Raw genomic sequence first — 20,516 nt, 5'->3', positions numbered from 1 at the left:
AAATCCCGAAGGATCCCCTTTTCCCATATGCAGAAGCTCAACATCAGGTCAGCTCTCCCTTTACGTTTAATGGGCGTTGGGGGATGCTGCGGCCTGGTGGCAGGGAGGGCTGGGTTGAGTCCCGTCCTGCCTCGCTGCCGTTCCTGGCTGCGTCCAGAAGGGGACGATGTTCTCTTGCTTTTAGATTTCACCCCTACCAAAAAACTACCGAAATATGAATAAGGGGAGGAAGGGGAAGAGGGAAACGATCCGGTTATTTTAATGGATGGATTCAATTGGAAAGAAATGCATCAGGTGAAAAAAAAAAAAACCAACAAAAAACAACCGAACAAACAATAACAACGCACAATAAAGACTTTTCCCCAGCGGGGAGGCGGGGCAAACCAACAGGACACAACGCAAGAGGTCAGAAAGCAGCCACTGGTCAGCAGCGGGGCTCCTTTATTATCTTACAGGGATGGATGGCTGATACAGCTGTGGTAACACCAGCAGGACCAAAGCTTTGCCCGGGTCTGACCGTGGGTGCTGGCCAGTGGGGGTGGGGAGTGTTGTGATGGGGAGAATGGATCTGGGAGATCCCTGAGCCATGGGGAGAGAAGTTGGGACCATTTGTAGTAGCCTGTGTCCTCCTGACACTGCCATCCCACAAAACTGATTTCTGTTCTCTTCTACGTGAGCTGTCCTCACAAGAGGGGGGACAGCACAGCCCCAGCATGGGCTGTTCTGTGGGGGGGACGTGTGCTCCTGAAGTGAGAGCTTGTTACATGGTGAGTTTGAGGGCAGGGGATGAGTCAGACCCTATCCCCACTGTTGCCATTGGAATCTGGCAGCTCTGGGCAGGAGGTGGGAAGGTGGAGAGCGCTGTGGGTGGGGGGAGGCCCATGTTCCCCCCGGGCACCCTGGCCAGGTGACCACAGGCAAAGCACATGGGTTTCTTGGGGGAGGTGTTTGGATTTGGCTGTTTTGGGGGTCAGACCCATTGAAAGAGCAGTAACATTCCCAGCCCCAGGTTTTGGTTGAAGGAGTGGGCACTGCCTTTGCAGCAGGTGTTGGGAAGGGCACACAAGCCCACTTGCAGGGAACTGCAGGGACCAGGGGATACCACCACCTATGGGTGACCATGTTATTGCAGCTGGCTGCTTCCACGTGTCTCTGCTTCAGAGCACTGCCTTGTGCTACCAAGCTGTCCTTAGGGCTGGGTTTTGCTGCCGATGAGGAGGAGGGTCTCCCTGCGCCGGTGGGCTCCCTCCCACGCAGTTCCTAGCAGGGAAATGTGGTCTCCTCCCATGGCCAGTCTAGAGTATGTCCTTCCAGGACCTTGGCAACCGGCAGCGTGTGTGTGGGGGTGAGGGTAGACGGGTCGTGCTGGTGCTGGAGGTGGAGCAGCCCGCTGGCACCTTGCTGGCCGTCCAGCCCCGGGCTGGCTCTCCACGCTGTGGGCACGGCTGCTCCGAGCTCTATACGTGAGATATGTAGGGCGGGGGGGGGCAGGAGGCGGCCCGGGGGCTGTGGGCAGTCGGCTCGCCGCTCTCTGGAGCTGTCAGTACCGTGCTGTCACTGAGGCAGGGGCAGTGCTCGGAGCAGCCCTGCTCCCTCCCCCCAGTTCCCATCCTTTGCTGGCAGGGCAGGAGCGTCGTGGAGGGGAAGCAGTAGCTGTCGATGATGGAGTGCACTCCCAGGGATTCATGTGTCTCGAATATGTGGTCGATGTCAGAGAAGCTGACCAAAGCCTGTGTGGAGTCATAGGAGCTTTTTTCCGTGTCATCGAGCCTGCAGGGCTGGGGGCAGCTGCCCCTGTCCCGGCCCTTCTGCCGCAGCAGGCGGAGGTCATCCCTGCAGTGGGGGTTGAAGAGCAGGTAGAGTATGGGGTTCAGGCAGGCGGGCAGAGGCAGAACCAGCAGGAGGACAGATTTTATGACCTCCGGGGTGATGAGGAAGAGGTTGAGCATGGAAGAGAAGGTGAGGAAGGCCACTGGGCAGTAGAGGAGGCAGTTGGTGAAGATCAGCCAGGCCACGTGCTTGACCATGGCACAGTCCCAGACGGCGCTGCACTCACCCTTCAGCAGGCTGCAGTACAGTCGGATGTAAGTGACCGTGACCACCAGGAAGCAGAGCACGTTCATCATCGCCAAGGCCACGGTGAAGCCCAGGGTGGTGGGTTTCCCACCCGGGATGGGGTATGGGAGGCACAGCGGGGATGATCCATACTCCCCGATGGAGAACAGAGGCAAAACCGCGGCCATGGAGGACAGCAAGAAGCAGCCGAGTGCCGCAGCCTTCACTTTGCCAAGGGAGGGGGCTTTCCTGCAGCCCCGTGCGCAGGAGACTGAAATGCTGCACTGCACTGCAGCCAATGTCAGCAGAAAGATGGCGGCTTCAGAGGCGAACACGGCCAGGAAGCCGGTCACCCTGCAGCCCGTACCACTCTCCCACCTGGCACCAAACTGTGCGAAGTGGCCATAGGTCAGGGCATCAACGAGAGCCAGCATGCTGCAGGAAATGCCACTCAACGTGTTGGCTCCAGCTATGGAGCCGATGACAAACTTAACTGGAGAGAGGTAGCTGGGAGAGGCAAAGACAGCCAGGACCACCAGCCCATTGCAGAGCACTGAGACCAGAACGATGACCCAGACGCCCAGGCGAATGATCCAGCTCTCAAACAAGTGGTCACAAGGCTTGAAGGGGCCTGAAAGATACCAAAACGGAAAATTATAACCCCAGACCAGCACTTTGCTCCACTGGTGCTGCTCAGAGTGGTGGCTCCAGCTCCTCAGGATGTCTGGAAAATGGAGAGGGCAGATCCCAGCATTGCAACCCCGTGACTCTGTGCATGGCAAAGGAGAGCCCTTTTACTCTCCTGCCCCACCCCTGCCCTATGCTGAATCCTCTTCAGGCTCTGAAATCAAGGGGAGCTTCTTCCAGAGGAGCTCATGGCCAAAATGCCCCACATTTCTGTGGGTCTCCAGCCCCTCTGGTGCTCCTGGGCTCTCCCCGGCATTTGGGCTACTCTGCCAGGAGCTGCTCTTCCCCTCATGCCCCAAGGATCTTAGAGTTGTGGAGACAGGACAAGAGAGAGACAGCAGCACACTGCGTCCCACTCTGCACTGCCAGCTCTGCCCTAAACCCACAGCTTTGGCTGAGCTGAGTTTTATTGTGTTGGCATGAATGACCTCCGTGCAGAAGGGACAGCCAGGATGGGATGAAGTGTTAGAGAGGGAGGGAGCTGCAGTGTCTGGGAGGGGATAGAGGGACCTAAGCAAAGAAAATGTGGGTGGATATCAGGAGAGAGAATGATGGGGAGGTGGAGAAAGGAGGGAATGAGAGAGGGGAGTCATGCAGGCGTGAAAAGGGGACAGGTAGTGGGTGCACTTTGCCAAAGGAGAAAAGAGAGAGGGACGGTGAAATAGGAGAGTTGCTTCTGGGAAGGATTTGGACTTCATGGGAGATGAAGGAGAAGGTTTTGTCATGCAGTAGTGTGGAATGGCTTGGAGATAGCACAGGCTGAGCTCAGAGGGAGCAGGCATGCTTCAAGTGCCAGAGCCTGACTATATAGGTGGGTGATGGAGGGGTGAGAGACTGATAACCGGACAGGGACACCGTGCCTTTTCCCCTCCCCACTAGAGGGCAGCTCCCTCCAAGTAGGAGGGGGAAGCTGTCTCATTGGTCCCCAGCCTGGCCAGAGCTCAGCTGGAGAGCCTGACATCTCAGGTGAGCCAGGATCTCAGATGTGGTTTCTACATGAGGTGCTGCAGGAAGGATTGTGGGGGCCTGAGAGTTTATCCATGCTCAAGGGGGCGCAGCTGTGTTCAGAAGGAAGGCTTTCCTTGGCTGCTCACCGGGACTAGGCGTGCACTGGATAGAGGGGTGCAGCTTCGAGTCCTCAAGGTCCAGCTGGATCTCATCTGCCTCGAGGTCATCTGTGAGAAAGCAACAGAGAAGCAGTGCTTGAAGAAGAATAAGCAGGGCCAGCGGGGCCAGGAGGGCCAGAAGCTTTTCCCACCACCTGCCCCCCACTTAGACCTTCCCAGCATGAGCTGATGGGAGGCAATCCAACCACTTATGGCTCTGTGATCTTCAACGACCCTTCCAACCCTGCCATCCCATGGTTCTGTGATTCTATGATATCCCAAGCAGCAAAAGTTTTGGAGTTATTGTCTTGTAATGAGGTCACTTTCTTGTAGAGAAGAAATGTTTGGGGACTTTTTTCTTCCTGTTACAAGATTCATCTAGCACAGCTAAATCCCACTACTGATCATCAGAAAGGAAGAGCTGAAACATAAATAAATGAAGTAAAGGAGCAGTATCTCAACAGCTTCGTCATCAAAAATAGCTCATGTGTTACTGAATGGAAAGGAGGAAGGATGTTCGTGTTCACTCCACGTTTGCAGTGCTGTGGTTTGGTATTTCAGGCAAACCCAATGCTTTAACATCCGAAAATGTGAGCCTTTATGAGCTGCTAAGAGACTCATCTGGCACAGACTGTGAGCATTTGGTGTTCTTCTCCAGTTTCAAGTGGAATCCATGGGACTGAGGCCGGCTGGGTGCCTGTGGGAGGGGTTGGGTTGGTGTTTCAGCAGAGTATCCTCGGGTCATCAAAGAGCCCCAGCACTAGTCAGTAGTGGAAGCAGGATGGGGGCAGGGCAGATGGCAGCATCAAGGGATGCAGACCCAGACAGTGTAGATGGCCTCTGTGTTTATGTGAGCAGATAAATACAGCCTCTGAGCTGTGTGCTGAAACATGATTTCCACTCTCCCTACAGAAGAGGGAAAGGAGCTCATGCTTTTCTTTGTATCATTCTGAGGTTCCCTTAAAATGGGATCATACAGGGCTGTACTGAATCTGTGAGTGGCAGCAGTGTGCTTTGAGCTCCCCTCTGATATCCACACACAGCTGGATCCATTATTGGTTAATGCAGAAGCATATTTTGAAGAACAGAAAAAATCAGCTCCAGAACTCCAGAAAATGCTGTTCAGCTTCACCCGTGCACCCTGCATGGGTTTGTATTCCTCACACACCTCCTTTTCTTCCCACCTCCCTGACCTGGGGTGCCCACACAATCCACGCTCCACTCCTCTGAGCTCACTGTCTCCATCTCAGGATCTGCCCTCTGTGTGTCACAGTGATAACAGCAGACATCCTTTCAGAGGCTCTGTGCTGCCCAAATCCCAGTGTCCAAGCCTGAGTCCCACCTTGCTGCCAGCAGAGTGAAATGAGCACGCCTGTGCCTCCAAGGAGCGCTGGATCTTTCTCTTAGAATGTCAGTGAAGGTTTAGAAGTGCCCAATCCACTCTTCTTCCCACACACTGACATCTCAAAGCCCATTCACAGCAGCTGCCAACAGAGCTGGAGGAGGATCCCTGCAGCTGGCAGCATCCAACCTGCAAACCCAGGGTGACACCCAAACTGCCAGCCTGATGGTGCTGCAGAGCATCATCCCGCCCAGCCTACTTACAGTGGTTGTCTGCATGACCTGGGAAGAGCTCCAGGGCCCTCCTGTGGGGATCTTCATCCTCAGGGCTCACACCTTCTGCCTCCCACTGGTTGGATGCTCTGAAGTATCCACCGCAGCTTCCATAGGCGCAGCACTGGTAGGCGTAAGGTACCTCAAGGACTCTGCAGAGGGACAAAAGGGAACTTGTATGTGACTGAGGTTCCCTATTGCTATGCACTTTGTGCTGAATTTTCATGCATCAGAAGCCAATCCGTCATCCAGTGGTTGCACTGCAGCACAACTTTGGTTCCCTGAAAGGGACTCCATGTGGGACACAGTGAGGACCCACATCACCCCACAGTGACAGGCTCCCTCATTCCCCCCCATACAAACTGAACCCTGCTCACAGGCAGGAGTGAGGTAAGTGGAGGAATGCCCCAGAGGAGCCCTGAGCTGCTCCAAGCTTCCCAGCTGTGTGTGCAGGTTTGTGGAGGGGGGGCTGCCCTGGGAGTGCAGAGCTGCCTTCCCATTAAAGCCTGTAAAACATGAGGTATGTTCGCAGCAGATGGAGCATCTTCTATCTGTTGTCCTGGAAAGCATGGGATAAACCAGGAAAGTGGGTTGACTGATAGAAACAAGTATAGACTGCACAGAGAGTGGGAAGGGAAAGAGTGGACGGGGCCCAGGACACAGACAGTACCTTAATTTGGGAAAGCTGTCCTCAGCAAAGGGCTCAGAGAGAGCTGGGTTGCCCTGCAGCTTCAGGTGGGTCAGGCTGCCCAATCCGCCCAGTGGCAGCGCTGCCAGATGGTTGTCTGACAGATCCCTGCAGGAGGAAAGCAAAGAGCTGGAGTGCACCCAGGGAACTGTGCTGGCCGTCTTGTGCTTTCTGCCTGAAATGCAGTGCTGTAGTGGGGCTGGGTGCTGCCTGGGCTCAGGATCTGCTGGAGCTAATGGATGGGGGCTGCAGCCCACGGGGGCAACAATGAGTTAATGTGTATGCTGGAAGCTCCATGTCACTTTTGACATCAATAGGAAGCACTATGATTCGGTCTGCTCCCACTAGCACCGTGCAGGCACTGCCTGCTGGGCTGCACAGGACACTCTGGTCCCATTGAAAAACAAACATCACTGCCACTTACAGCTTGGTGAGTGAGCGTAGCGTCACAAAGGCATCAGGGTGAATGAAATGGATGTCATTCCAGCTCAGGTCTCTGCAAGGGAAGGACAAGGTGCTGAGATGGGAGCAGAGCCGGAGAGTGAGCGGAGGGAGGGACGGGACAGCCTGAACATGAGTGTGGGGCGGCCATCCCCACTGTGGAGCTTACATGGAGCGCAGGGCTGTCAGCTGCACAAAGGTGTCTGCTTTGATTTCATGGATTCTGTTGTGCTGGAGACCACTGGAAAAGCAGAAACTGGTCTGAGGAACAGCTGAATGCAGCGTGCACACCTCACAGCTGGCATAGGGCAAGTCATGTGAGTCTGGGAAACTGCTTTTATTTCATGGGGCAAACAATGCACAAGGAAGGCGCTCCTATTCCACATTTGCACATCTGCATTCCTAGCAGTGAGCGCAGTGCTCTGCCCTCCCAGCACCAGGAGCTCAGTGCTGGGCTGCTCTTCCCACCAGTGTGACCCCATTGCCCTGAGCTCTGTACTCACAGCTCCTCCAGCCGCTGGCACCGGTGGAAGCTGGGCAGGTCTTCAATTTTGTTGTATGACAGCTCTCTGCAGCATAGAACGTTAGGTAGAGAAGAAATGAAGAATGAGTGCCTCTCTTTGGAGGCGGGTGTCCAACCCTGATAGCAGTGCAATTAATGTCACTAACGGGGAAAGAGGAACAAGGAACAAGGTGGGGTGTCCCGATAAAAGCTGGCTCACAAGGAGGGGCAGGCATTGACAACATGAAGGTTTGCAGCCTGATAATTTGCAAACAGAAACACAGCACACGGGGCCCTGCAGCCCTGAGTGTCCCAAAGGCAGTGGGCAAACTTTGGTGGCAAGATGTCCATCGAGTTGGCTCAGATGTCTTAAGCTTCCTACAGGGTCAGCTGGAGCCAAAACGCTACAATCTGCTAAGTTACAAATGGTGTTCTTTTATTTTTGTTGTTTTTCTCATTTCCAATTTTTGTGATCCAAAATTCACTCCTGTTGCTTTCCCAGAACAGACTTGTTTTCATTTCCAGCTTGCATGTGTAAAGACTGATGAGAGGCAAACCTCCTTCTTGCCCTCAGGCTGCGAACTTGTATAAATCTGGCTCATGACTCACTTCCTGAGGATGTCCCTGACTGCAGACAAGGTTGGGGACCTCGGGAACAGAGGGGTGTGCAGGCACAGCACTCAGTGTGCTGCTGGTTTCATCAAGTGCCAGCTTAAAGACAGCGCATGCTCTCCCTCTCAGCATCACTCTGAGCCTTGCTGAGCTGATAGGGCATGCAAAAGTCAAGTCAGTGCCTGAGAAAGAGGTGTTGACAACAGGTTGTGTGTGGCTCTCCACAGCCAGACCTCTCCCTGAGCTGGACAAGAGGAAAGCCCGGGTTCTGATGGTGCTTTTCTGAAGAGCAGACAGGACAGAGAAATGCACATTACTCACAGGACGCGGAGGTTGGGCAGCTGCTGGCACACAGCTCTGGGGAGGAGGCAGATGCCTGCCCGGGTCAGCGTCCTGGGGGGGAAGAAGAGGGGAGAGGTGGTGTCAGTGGGACCAGTGCAAGGACTGTGCTACCTGCAAGCCCAGCTACCCAACCCAAGAAGAGGCAGGAGAGACAACGTATGTGAGTTAATGAGATACCCAGAAAGAAACAAAAACTGCCTTCGAAATGGGCACTGCTGCTGGGTCTGGTAAGGGTTAATGCAAGATACTCTGGGACACTGCTGGGTACTGAACTCAGGGGTGTCCTCGGCTGTGTTGGGGCAGCTGGCTGTACAACCTGCTGTCCCAGTTCCCTTCCACCCAGTCTGGTGATCTCTCCAGAGCCACCACTGCTACAGAATCCCTTGTGTGGGGCAGTGGGGTGCCCTGATCCCAGCAGCAAGGCACAGCCAGGACTGGGTGGGCACTCACTGTGCTCCTGTTCCAGCACTGCTTGTAGACCTGTGCCCCACAGAGACCCACGGGGCTGCAGACAGAGTGTCCTGCTGCTGCCTGCTCCCCTGGGCATGCAGCCCCCAGCCCCAGTGAGGCAAACACAGCAGAGGTTCCCACTGCAGCACTGCGCTGCACCGCACGGCGCTGGTCCTGGGGTGGGCAGACAGGCACTGATCCCAACAGACCGCAGCCAAAGGCTCATTCCTTCACAGATGCAGAAGGAAAAGAAGAAAATAATAAAAAATAATAATAATAATTTAAAAAATTAAAATAAAAAAAAAAAAAAGAAAACAACCCCAAAAGGTCAGAGCATGCTCAACAGTACCGAGAGAGCAACTCACGGAGAAGAAAGCTGCTTTCAGGAGCCACAGGGATGAAACGAAGCAGAGAGGTTTGTGCCCAGGAGGGGCAGAGCTGCACAGCACTGTGAGAGTTGTCCTGGACCGCCTTGAAGAGGGCAGAGCACAAATAGCGGGGTAAAAGGGAGAGATTTGCCACTCACAAAACTTCTAGGCTGGTGGTGCCTTTTAGGTCTGGGAATTCTCTGATGTCTGTTGCACCGTTGAGAGACCTGCAGGGAAAAAGAGGTGAAAATGACGGGGTCAGGAGCAGCTGCCTAAGGGCCCAGATTGCCCCTCATCCCCAAATGTGGTGATGGGAGGCCCAGAACCTGAGGTGCTGCTCCCATTTGTGTGCCACTGCTGCTGGGCAGTGGGCAGACATCTCCCATGACACTGATGCACTGCACTGGGGATGACTGTTGCTCTGCAGAGAGCTTTGGCAAGCTTGGACCTCCTCCAACCACTGACATTCTCTACAGGATTTCTACCCAAATTGTGTTATTAAATAATAATTTAAAAAAAAAAAAAAAAAAAAAAAGGCAGTTTCCATTGGGAAATGCAAGAAGGGCATCCTACCCACCCCTTCCAAGCTTGGGTATTTGTTGCAGGAGGATGCATGGGCATTCAGAGGAAGGATGTTATCAGCCTATGTGTGTCCTGCAGTGACAGGCTGGCTGTGGTTTGTGAGGAGTGATTCTGCGATCACCTCTGCCCCAGTCTCCTGCTGTGCTGCAGCAGGGCTGCCGACAGTGGATGTAGAGCTGCTGCTGTGGTGCCCAGCATGCAGTGGTGGCCCTGAGCAGGCTTAGCACTATGCAAAGGAAGCACTGTCACCTTTGGCTTCCCAGCCAAATTATTTGGGTGGGACAGAAGAGTGGACTACAGCCTCCTGTTGGCATGAGGCCTCTGGGAAACAGGACATGGAGAAGGTCATGGAGGTGTCCTGCTTGTGAGGCTCAGGCCTTGGCTGTGTTACTTATTTGAGGACCTGTCTGGGGAACTTACAGAGTGTGTAGCTTTGGCAAGTACTGGAAGGCAGACTGTCCAACAAACTGGATGGGGTTGTCGTAAAAATGTCTGCAAAGGAAATGGGCAACTGGTTAGATCCTGATGTGTATGCAGGAGAAGATGCAGTTACAGGTAAGAGCCCTGGGGCAGTAAACTGCAAGCTGAGCAGAGAGTGCTGGCTACTCCGTGAGGAACCACTGCTTCCCAGGCTCTGCCAGAAGCCTCTTTGGGCTGAACATTGGTTAAACTCAGGTCTCCAGTCCTGGTGCTCTGGAAGGATCCTTTGGGATTCTGCTGAAGCAGGCAGGCTGTGAAGAGGCAAAGTCCTCCATTGATCCTTCTATGGTGCAACACCTTGCATGTGACCATACCTCTTATCTTACATACCCCCAGTACCAGCATCTGTCCTACCTATCACACTCAATGGAGGGAAGTGGGGACATGAGTATGCCAGATGTGTCCCATCCCCACATCACTCTGTGGGGAAGATGGGGGAGGAGGGGGGGAGCTTTATTTTGACTGGGGCAGGAACTGTTTTCACCCAGCTGACCACTGCACTGCTGGTACTCCTAAACATGAGGCAGATGTCACCCAGGGCTTAGGAAATCCCCTTCCACACAGCATGGCCTTGCATTTCCCATTCCTTCATCGCTGTCAGCCTTGCTGGCTGCAGCAGAGTTCAGCTGAGGATAAAGGAGAACCCATGGCAGAGAAGCAGAGGCGTAGCTGAGCAGGAGTTAATTTCAGCTTCTATTAACCTCCATACAACAAACGTCAAATTGCGGTCATGCTGACAACTGTCAGAAATCCCAACCTAAGGTGTAAGGAAATGCCTTTTCCCGGGGGATGTAAAGATTTAGGAAACACCGTTTAATTTTCTTACATTGTTTGGAGAAGGGGATTCCCAACAAATGCGTTCTCTGGGATAGCTTTGATGTTGTTGTTATGAAAACCGCTGTTGGGAGAAAGAAACATCTTGACATTAATGCATTAGAAGGGCTCAGAGACACCTGCTTTCCTCAACACTTCTGGAGGCAGAGGCCCTTTAGAAGATGCACATAAAATAGGAGGTGACTGCTCAGTCCTGCCTGCAGCATCAGCTCAGTGTGTGGACAACATCACTTCTAGGGACAGAAGAGCCCTGTATGCTGCCCTTAGCCCTGTCTTGGGTCTTCTACCTTTGTGGGTATTAATTCGGGTGATTTTGAGGGGATGAAGTGCTGCTCTGTGTGTAGTGGGGAGTCAGAGAGAGAAAAGAAGGGCTCGAACTGAGTGCCCTCCCCCGTGAGAGCACAGGCAGTGTTTTGTAGGTCACTCTCCAACAGAGAACACTTCTAAAAAGGAATAAGTAGGAAATCTCACAGCTCCTGCAGTCGGCCCAGTGTCCGAATGGCCCCCGGGAATTCCAGCAGCTCATTGTAATTGAGATCCCTGAAAGACAGAGAGGAGAACAGTCATCAGTGTTACCAAAGGAACTCAGCGGAGTGTACCTGTGCTTTGAAGGCATGAAAAATTGGTTGTTAAGCATGGAAGAAAGGCTTTTCCTACCATGCCCATCCAGCCACTGCTGCAGGAACATACTCTGTGAGGAGCACTGTGGGATGAGAGCCAGTCCAAGCCACAGCTGCTGACATCTGCATTCTTTCGCCAGAAGTCTCTTGGTGCCCAAAGCTAGGCCACGCTGCTGCTTTGCATCCCCAGAGTGCTCAATTCCCCCCTCCCAGGGTCTCACCCCAGGCACTGGGGCTGGGAGCCATTCATCTTGCCTTTTCAGGTCGCAAAAGGATATTATGAATAACATGAAACACAGAAGGGTTCAGCTCAGCCCGTGGAAGGGCTCCCTCTAATTGTAGCGGGGAGCAGAGACCCGCAGAGCAGGGGGCAGCTTCCTTGGTGCTTCTCTTAGGGGTGCTGGAGCTCCCAGCTTCTGGGACATGATAGGAACGGCTATGAGGAGTGTGCTCTGAGAAGGACCAGGTCTTCTTCTGACAGCTGGGATGAATTTCACATTGAAATCATGAGCCAAATGTGGAAATTATGTGGAAGAGGTGTTGACAGCTCTGGAGGTTCAGTTTAATTTGTAGTATAGCAGTTAAAATAGAATATGTTTAATACAGGTGGTCATAGTGACAAGTGCAGTTTATTACCCTAACTTGGCAACTAGGATCCCTAAGGGCAGCTCCAGCCAACACGTACCCCTCTGGCTCCTGCAGGACAGCCTGGACCCCGAGGGCTGAAAACTCTGACTGCTTCCTCCCTGCATGAAACTCACCAAGTTTTAAGTGGGAGATACTCTGGAACAGGAGAGTAATTACAGGCTCCTGGATATTACTGTATAATTACACTTAATGGACCTCAAAGTAATTACCGTGTAACCTGAATTGTGGTTTACAGAACAGAAATAACCATCCACTCACACAGCAATGAGTTGCTGCCCGATTTCTTCGTAATCCTCATCCCCTGGTCCCAGGCACAGTGGTTCCATTATGATCTCCTTGCAGCCCCCCTCAACCCTCCATGGTTTCATTGGCCACATCCCTGCATGGCGGTCACTCTGTGTCACTGCTTTGGCTTTGCCCGCTGGGTGCTCCCATGGTAAAACTCCAGCGATACCCAACATGCCTGCAAGCAGCCGCCAGGTGGGAAGTATTGCCCAACAGAGACAGAACTGACATCACCTCTGATTCACAAACAGAGGTGTTGGATCTGTACCCAATGCTACTGACTGGGGTAATTCAGCACACTGCAAGATTTGCGCCCGTCTTTCTCTAGAAATGCATTTCCTTTCCAGGCCGGGTCTCTTCCAGGCAGGCTGCTCTTTCATCAGCAGATGAACGTTCTGTTTGTACCTCGATGTGTGTGCAAGTACGCACAAGACCCATTCTTCCTGAGTGAGCACACACCTCTCCCAGCCTGGCAGCATCCCCGCGCCTCCCCCGCCGTGCTCGGTGCACACAAAGAGTGCTGTGTTCGGCAGATCCCTCTGGGGAAGAAAAGCCACCGCCGGCTCCTGGCATGTGCTGGGCTTGTTGGGAAGTGGAAGTGCACCCAGGTGTAGTCACGCTGCTGCAGCCTGGCTGCCAGCAATGCCGCTGTGCCCAGGAGGAGAGGTGATGTGCCCACGCTCACTCTTGCCAGTGCTTCCTGGTTTTCAATGTGGTGAGGTTCCTTGCCTGGAAATAAACCCATCTGTCCTCATTACCGTCTTCCTGAGCGCTGTCCCTGCTCTGGGTGCAGCCTTGCCTCTAGCACTGCCCTGTGCCGGATGTGGGGAGCCCATCCGGTTGGGTGCTGGGTGAGGAGCACTGAAGTGCTCCCCAGCCCTCAGCCCTTCCCAGCAGTGGGGCAGCTCGCCCCAGGCCCTAAACCCAGGGCAGCACCTGAGGGCAGCTTCCCTGTCTCTTCCTTTTCCTTCCCAGAGCTCAAGCCCAGCCCTAGTTCAAGCAGTGGCCCAGAAATGGTCCCCAGCCATCACGTTGGGCAGCAGTGGTGTCAGTGAGGAGCTCCACAGGAGCAGACATTTCTGCTCACATAGGAAAGTTTGGTCCTCGGGTCCTTCTGCAGACATCTGAGCCTCTTTTCAGGGGCTGGATGGATACTTTCAAGTGTCCATTCCCTCTCCCTGGCTTATCTGAGCTTTTCTGGCAATGTTTTGCTGGTCACAACACTTCAATGGTCACAACCCCACCCTCAGGTCCTTTCTGCATCATCCAGCTTAGGGATGATGTGGGGATGGCTGCAGAAGGCCTAACCTGCCGCCAGGTGACACTGTCACCACTGACTGCAGTGGCCCATGGGCAGAGGGGGCTGTGGGGTAGCACAGGGGCATGTGGGGCTCTCAGGGCTGCCCCGGGACTTCACACTGCTTATGGGATCTCAGGGCTGTGGTGTGTCCGGGACAGCGGACCCAACTTCAGCACTGCAGGACTGGAGAACACCAACACCCCACAGCCATCTTCACCCCAAAGCAATATGAGAACTTCATTTGGAAGCAAAGTCTTTGGACTTAGGAATCAAAGTCACACAGCCCACAGGTCCTACAGAAGCCGGCCGTGGAAGATCTGCTTTCCTCAGCTGTGCTCCACTTCACAACACAAACCCCTTGGAGGGCATCTGCTCAGCCCGAGCACAGCGGAGCAGCTGACTTCGCACTGCTGTTATTTCTAGTGAGCCTGCAGCTTTGTACGGGGAAGATCTTAACCAGGAAGATCTTAACCAGCCCCATCTACGTAGAAATGAAAGCAAATCGACATCAAAAGCGCAGCTATTTTGGGCTCTAAGTGCTGGGCTGATTTGGAGCCGACAGCACACAGCACTATTAATACCTCAAATTGGGCCAGAAAGAGAGGAGGGGAGAGAGTCTCAGGTCAATTTTCTGCCTGTTAGGGGCTGTTAGTGGTTCCAAGCAGGAAGCCAGAAAAGAAAAAAAGAAAGAAAAGCAATTATGCAGTACTATAAATTCTTGCATAAGCCACAAAACACCACAAATTTGCAGCTAATAAACCTGAAGATGCACACAATTAAGAGCGGGAGTCAGTACACTGCTGACTGTTTGTGTCCCAGCGCTGCCTCCAGTGCCCGCGGTGCTGCGTCCCCTCCTGCCCTGAACTGACAGCTCTCCAGTAATCACCACTGCTGCAATGGGACAGATTTAATTGGGACTCGGGGAGGCTGCGGTGAGCGCCCAGCCGACCCGCTGCGTTCTGCCATAGCGCTGTGCTGGGCTGCTCACCGAGCCCACGGAGCTGCCATTGGTGCCACGCTTCTCTCATGTCACATCAGCACAAACCCTAAATGGAGACTTCTGAGAGGTGTGTGCCCAGGAGTGTGCCAGAGAGCTGCCCTATGGCGGGATTCACCCATCGGGCAACACTGGAGGGAGAAAACATGGTCCAGAAAGGCCATCTTAGCAGATAACAAGAAGCACCTCGGATGCGATGGCAAAGCTTGTGGGTGCCCCGAAGGAGCAGAGCTGTGGGTGATGTTGGTACCTGATTTCTTCCAGAAGAGCAGTGAGCTCCACACAGGGCTGTGTGCTGACAGCCCAGCCTGGAAGCACCGAACCTCTTGCACAGTGCTGCACATCCCGTGGGGCTCACAGAGGATGAGCCCAGCTCACAGAGACCCGTCTGTATGTCCCGCATTGCATGTCAGCAACTGCCGGTCCCGGAGCTCTGTTCTCCATTTAAAAACGCAGCAGTGCCCAGAATGTGTCTCTTCCAAGCAGCGCTGCTGTCTGCTCTCTAACTGAGGAAGGTACTGAATTAAATGTGTTTTCAATTCCGTGTGATTTATTTAACAAGGTCGAAACAAGGCTTTGAGAGCCGGATCTCCTGGGGGGTCCCGGGAGCGCAGGCGCTGCTATGCACGAACCATTAAAGAAAGACAAATGGAGCGGAGCGCAGAGCGGAGCCGGGGGGGACTCAGCTCAGCCCACCTCGGGCGGTGGGACACAAACGATGACCGCGGGGCTGATGGGTCGGGAAGGAGAGGGCGGAGAGCGGCCGCGCTTTGACCCGCACGAGGAGCAGCGGGGTGGGGAGATCCGCCGGGTACAGCGGAGCGATGCTGAGCTGACCAGTAGGAAGGATATGGGAACCTTCCCACCCCCCTTGGGGCACAAACCTTCACACCCTGCAGCAATTTAGTGTTGGAAGAAAGGAATGGGACGGGGAGCAGAGCTTCTGAGTATTAGGAGGAATTTCTGCCCTGCAGTGATGCACTGGCACAGGCTTCACAGCGAGGGGGTGGGTCACTGTCCTGGAGGGGTCCAGAACAGCAGAAGGGGATGAGCCTTCCAGCACAGTCATAACCCAGGTCACCTGTGTTGGCTCCGCCCTCAGGAGAGGAGCAGCAGACTGGGAGCAGGCAGCCCATGGAGGCCATCCCTGTGCACGCAGACAGCAGTGAGTGCTTCTGGTACCTCGGACTTTGCCCGGGTGGAAAAGTCACCTTCCATGCTGTGATGGGAGCAGGCGATGCACTTTTGCATAACCACACAGCTCTGAGCTGCGGTCCCTGTTCCCAAACCCCCCTTCTCCATCTCCTGCCTCCACTGGCAGTCAGCAAAGCATCCACAGGGAGGTAAACGTTGGCAAAGCCAAATCCCACCAGAAGAGCAAGGCAGAGTTTTGCAGAGCAACGCTTTGGCCCTAAAAGGGTTAAACAATCCTCATACAAACTGCAGTGGAGATATTTCCCATTTCCTTCCTCCTGCCTTCAGTGCCTGAGGTGTACTTTATATTAATGCTTTCTTTTCTCCTTCCATAGAAAACGCCGCTCTTGGAGGAGGCTCCAGCTCTGCTCTCCTTTTGCAGCCTCTGCTAATTACCCAGATAATGGGGCAGCGTGCTGTGAAAGCTGTGGTCAGAGCTTTTCCTGTGAGGCAAGGCTAGGCAGCACGACTGCCCACAGCAGCCAGTTTGGGATCCAGCCCTCCCGAGATGGTTTTAATTTATTAGCACTATTAAAAATATATATACGTACACACACATATATATATATCAAGAGGCTTTTAAATGAATGAAGATTTACTCCTTTCAAGTGGTTCATGTGACAAGGGGGGGAGCTGGCAGGTATGGGGAGGCATTGAGCAGTGGGGTCAGCTCGGGTGGGAGCTGTAGGACCACTCAGAACCACATCCACCATCACATCCCCACCTGGATGGGGCAGTCTGAGGAGCCAGGGCTTTGTCTGCTGCTGCATCAGGGCAGGGAAGAGCCCTGAGTGCTGCTGTCAGTTCAGTGCTGTGTGTGCACATCCCTGGGCTGCACCTCTGGGAAAGCCACTGCCTGTCCTGCTTTTTTATCTTTGCAGTTCTCCCTTGCCACCTTTGCCTACAAGCTGAGCCCTGAGCAGGCACTGGGGGCAGCAGCAGGGGCACACAATGATGGGGGACCCTGCATGCTGCCCCAGCTGCCCCCTCCCAGCTCCAACAGCTCTCCTTGTCCCTCTGCCTGGCAGCCGTGCTCAGGGCTGCAGTGCTGCCTCTCCATGCCTGGGCAAAGCAGTGCTGATGGGAGGAAAACCACTTTCTCCTTTTCAAAGCTCTCAGCCCGCAGGTGTTCTCAGGGAACTGCTCTTGTTTTGGGGAAAGACTCAGGAAGATCAGTGCAGGAACCCTTCCATCCCCTCCAGCCACCCTTTGTGCTGGGTGCTTCACTTCAGGGATGCTGGCGAGGCTGCAACCAGCAGGAGGGGAAATGCAGCGTGATGCTGCTGGGAGCTGCGGGCAGCTCTGAAACACAGAAATCCACTCCGGGATCCCTTCCAGGGGATTGCTCTGAAGTCACCGAGGTACTCAGACACATCTCAGGTTGCTGCCCCTTTCAGCCCCTTCCATCCCAGGGCTGGGCCATCCTTTGTGCACCCACCTTCACTTCCAGGTCCACTCTACAGAACATTGACATCATGGGGAAATAGAGGGCCAGCCCACTGCACCCAGCATTACCTATCTGATGAGCCCCATGTCAGATGCTGCAAGGCATGGAGAACCCAGGGTTGTTCACCCTTCCCCTGGTCCCTTTCCTTCCTTCTTCATTTCACTGCACGGTTGCACTGGATGACCTTGGAGGTCTTCTCCAGCCTTGGAGGTTCTATGATTCTATGACAGTGTCATCTGCAGAAGGTGAAAAGAGGCCGTGGTCACCCAGTTCAGGCAGCTGGCAGATGGCAGCCTGGTTCATCCATGATGAGCTTTTCCCCCACAGCCCAGTCGGGTGCTGTTTCTCCAAAAGCTTTGCCAGAATTTGCCAAAATAGACATTTTCCTGTCCAGCTGAATATGAAGAGAAACATTTCCCTTCGGTTTATGCATCTAAAGCTTTGTGGGCTTTCCTGCACTCCCCCAAAACGATTCTTTCTTCTCAAGTTCTACAGCTCTTCAACCATTGTGCCTGGATTATAATCAGCACTTGGCCACAAGCACTCATTTTAGGAAGCCCAGAGATGTTTCTGTCTTCACTAGCTCATCCCTCCTGCAGCCTTCCAGGAGGTAACACCCACGGGGTAACAGAGCACAGCTCTGCCGGCACCAGCCAAGAAAATGTGCTAAGTGCTGTCAACAGAATGTAATCATAACCTGAATTAAAGGGTACGTGCAGGAGGCCGTAGCAGTCCCCACACGCAAGGGAGCTGCGGTGCTGGAAGCTCTGCTGGTGCAGCCAAATTGCTCTTTGCCACCACACATGGACAGTTCTGTTGTGGGGTGAATTGGTGCTGAATCCATGGAGGGTCAAAAGGTCCCTCAGAGAGCACTGACTCTGTGTGAGGCTGGGAATCAGAGCTCAGGGCTAAGAGCCTTCTCTGTCTTTTCCTAAGGTGCTCCATCAGCACTGTTGGACCAGGAGGAGTGCCAGGAGAGCTCACCCACAGCACTGCCTTGCAGCTCCAAGAGACTTGAGGGGGACGTGGGATACTCACAAGCTCAGGTTTGGTCCATGAGTGCCTGAGCAGAGCAATCCTCGAGCAGAGCCCTGTTCCCAAAGGGCAAAACCCCTGGGTCTCTCTGCTCAGTGGGGACAGGAGCTGTGGGGTAGGGGAATGGGGTGGCTTCAGCCCCATGGCTGCAGGGTAAAGCTGTCGTGGTGCAGACTGCTCCATTGCTGCATGTTTCCTGGGCTGTGGCTCTGGGTGCTGCCAGGTGACACAAGAGTATTTCAGAGAGAGATGCTGCACAGATCCTCACAAACACAACCAGCCCTGTGCTCAATACAGCCCCTCATTTGGGGAGCATTTGCTGTTCCAGAATCTTTGGGACTGTGTGTGAGTGGTGAGGAGCTGGGAACACACTGAGTGAGCACTGCACCGAGGGCAGGTTTGTTTGCTGAGCTCAGAGCCCCCCACTCTCCTGCAGACCCCTCTGCAGTGGCAGCACGGCTCACGCAGGAGCAGGCAGAAATCCAGGTCTGTCCTACCCCATCCTTGGCAAAGAGGGAATGCGCAGTGGGAGCTGACATGGAGACATCGGCCCTTCCCTTGGGGCAGTGCTGGAGGCAGCCCAGGCCTTACTGGGATGTGGGGGAGCTCAGAGGGGCCCATAGACACACACTGCTCCCCAGCACTTGGCAGGGGCAGAGCACACCAGGGAGGAACATACACAGAGGGGAGGGGGAAAGGCAACTCACAGCGTCTCCAGGTTGTGCAGCCCATCAAAGCCGTTGGCCCCCAGGTGCTGGATGCGGTTGTTGTGAAGGTGCCTGCAAACAGAAGAGAGCTGTTCACTGGAGATGTGAGATGACCTTTTCCTGCCAACCTGAGCCGTGTGGCCCAGGGACAGCCTGCAAGCTGAGCGTGGACTGTGTGGGGATGGTGAGAAGTGCTGTAAGGTGCCCTCTCCCATCTCGTGGGGCACATGCCAGGTGCAGCAGTGGTCATGGAGCAGCTCCTGTTCTCCCAGGAAGTCCAGGCATTTCCTAAGGCCTTAAATTTGGGTGAAAATGGTTACTGTGAACCTTCAATAAACACTTTACATCAGAGCCTGCAGAGCTAACATGCATTGGACCCAACCCTATCAAAGCTGTGTGATTTCATAGTGCTACCAAAGGGCAGAGCCGTACTCAGCCTCCTCAGAGCCTTAATAGCAGCAAGAAGGCTTTGAGTTCCAAATCATCCTGTTAGTCACAGTTTATTATTGTTCCTTTTTTTTTTTTAAAAAAAAAGAAAAATAGTAATAATAAATTAAAAAAAAAATTAAAAAAAGAAAAGAAAATCCTTCCAGTCCTGGATTAGCTCCACTTTGATTGCAAAGGAAGGAATTATTCAGATTGGAAAAGACTTTAAAGATCATCAAAAAGACCTTAAAGATCATCAAACATGAGATGTCTCTGCTGCCCAGCCTGCGCTTCAGTCAGCCCAGCTCAAGCACTGTGCCTGCATGGAGAAGTGCCCACCACAGTGGTGGGTAAGGTCTTAGTGGTGGTGAGGTCTCCCAGGGCAGGACACTCCTATTGATCTCCATCAGGGCTGGCTTCCCCACCAGTTCAGGTCCTTCTTTAACACAGAGCCCTGTGTTGTTCATCTGCTGATGCCTTGGGGTCCCCTTCCCACACCCAGAGCTGCACCAGCCTTCGTCCAATGCCTCCTTCCAAGAGCCTGCGGGAGGCTGCACACTGGCAGGTGGATCAATGACTTTTTTCATTATTTACTGCTTGATCTCAATCTGTCTCAGCTTGAAAAATCTCTCGCTCCACCTGGCTTCAAGTGTGAATCGTTTGGCTGAGCGCACACAGCTCCCACTGCCAAATTCTTGGGGTAAAACAGGAGGGAGCTGGGAGGCTCGAGGGCAGCACAGCTCAGAGAGCAGCCCAAGACAGATGCGAGCTGTGGAGATGAGGATGTGCACACATTTCAGAGTAAGGGGAAAGGAAGAGAGAGAATCGTGATGAAATACTTTTGCTCCTTTGGGATCCTGCAGGAGGAATTCTTTTTTTCACAAGAAAAGCAGTTCAGGTCCAAATGGTTTCCTCTCTCACACTTTATGAGTTGGCCACAGATCGTGTTGTCCTCACTTCATTTGGCACCTCCAGTGCAAGATGGTGCCAGTCATTTGGGTCCCTTTGAACACTGGATATGGCATTTAGCAAAGGGGAGTTTGGTATCTGGAGTCACTAACCCTCATCACAGGAACCCCTTGACAACACAGCTTGG

At 53.7% G+C, this 20,516-nt stretch overlaps 1 protein-coding gene across 2 annotated transcripts in view; it reads right to left on the bottom strand.

Annotated features, from left to right (window-relative positions):
- Positions 1-406: 406 nt before the first annotated feature.
- LGR6 (leucine rich repeat containing G protein-coupled receptor 6) overlaps positions 407-20,516 on the bottom strand; it is a 72,761-nt gene continuing 52,651 nt past the window's right edge. The window contains exons 6-18 of one of the 2 annotated variants that reach the window (XM_032449289.2): positions 18,995-19,066; positions 11,233-11,301; positions 10,754-10,825; positions 9,868-9,939; positions 9,024-9,092; positions 8,027-8,098; positions 7,095-7,160; positions 6,761-6,832; positions 6,575-6,646; positions 6,133-6,258; positions 5,454-5,614; positions 3,837-3,917; positions 407-2,686 (exon numbers count right to left, since the gene is read on the bottom strand). In XM_032449289.2, the coding sequence (XP_032305180.2) occupies positions 1,458-2,686; positions 3,837-3,917; positions 5,454-5,614; positions 6,133-6,258; positions 6,575-6,646; positions 6,761-6,832; positions 7,095-7,160; positions 8,027-8,098; positions 9,024-9,092; positions 9,868-9,939; positions 10,754-10,825; positions 11,233-11,301; positions 18,995-19,066 (2,233 nt within the window). In that variant the 3' untranslated portion in view covers positions 407-1,457. The remainder of the gene's footprint in view (positions 2,687-3,836; positions 3,918-5,453; positions 5,615-6,132; positions 6,259-6,574; positions 6,647-6,760; positions 6,833-7,094; positions 7,161-8,026; positions 8,099-9,023; positions 9,093-9,867; positions 9,940-10,753; positions 10,826-11,232; positions 11,302-18,994; positions 19,067-20,516) is intronic. The other variant, XM_085526726.1, reaches the window with a different exon arrangement.

The sequence above is a fragment of the Coturnix japonica genome, chromosome 38 (assembly GCF_054131305.1).
Source record: "Coturnix japonica strain WE chromosome 38, WE-NBRP24, whole genome shotgun sequence".
In the NCBI taxonomy this organism is placed as follows: domain Eukaryota; kingdom Metazoa; phylum Chordata; class Aves; order Galliformes; family Phasianidae; genus Coturnix; species Coturnix japonica.
The sequence above is the reverse complement of the archived record's forward strand: the minus strand, read 5'-3'. Positions and strand labels throughout refer to the sequence as shown.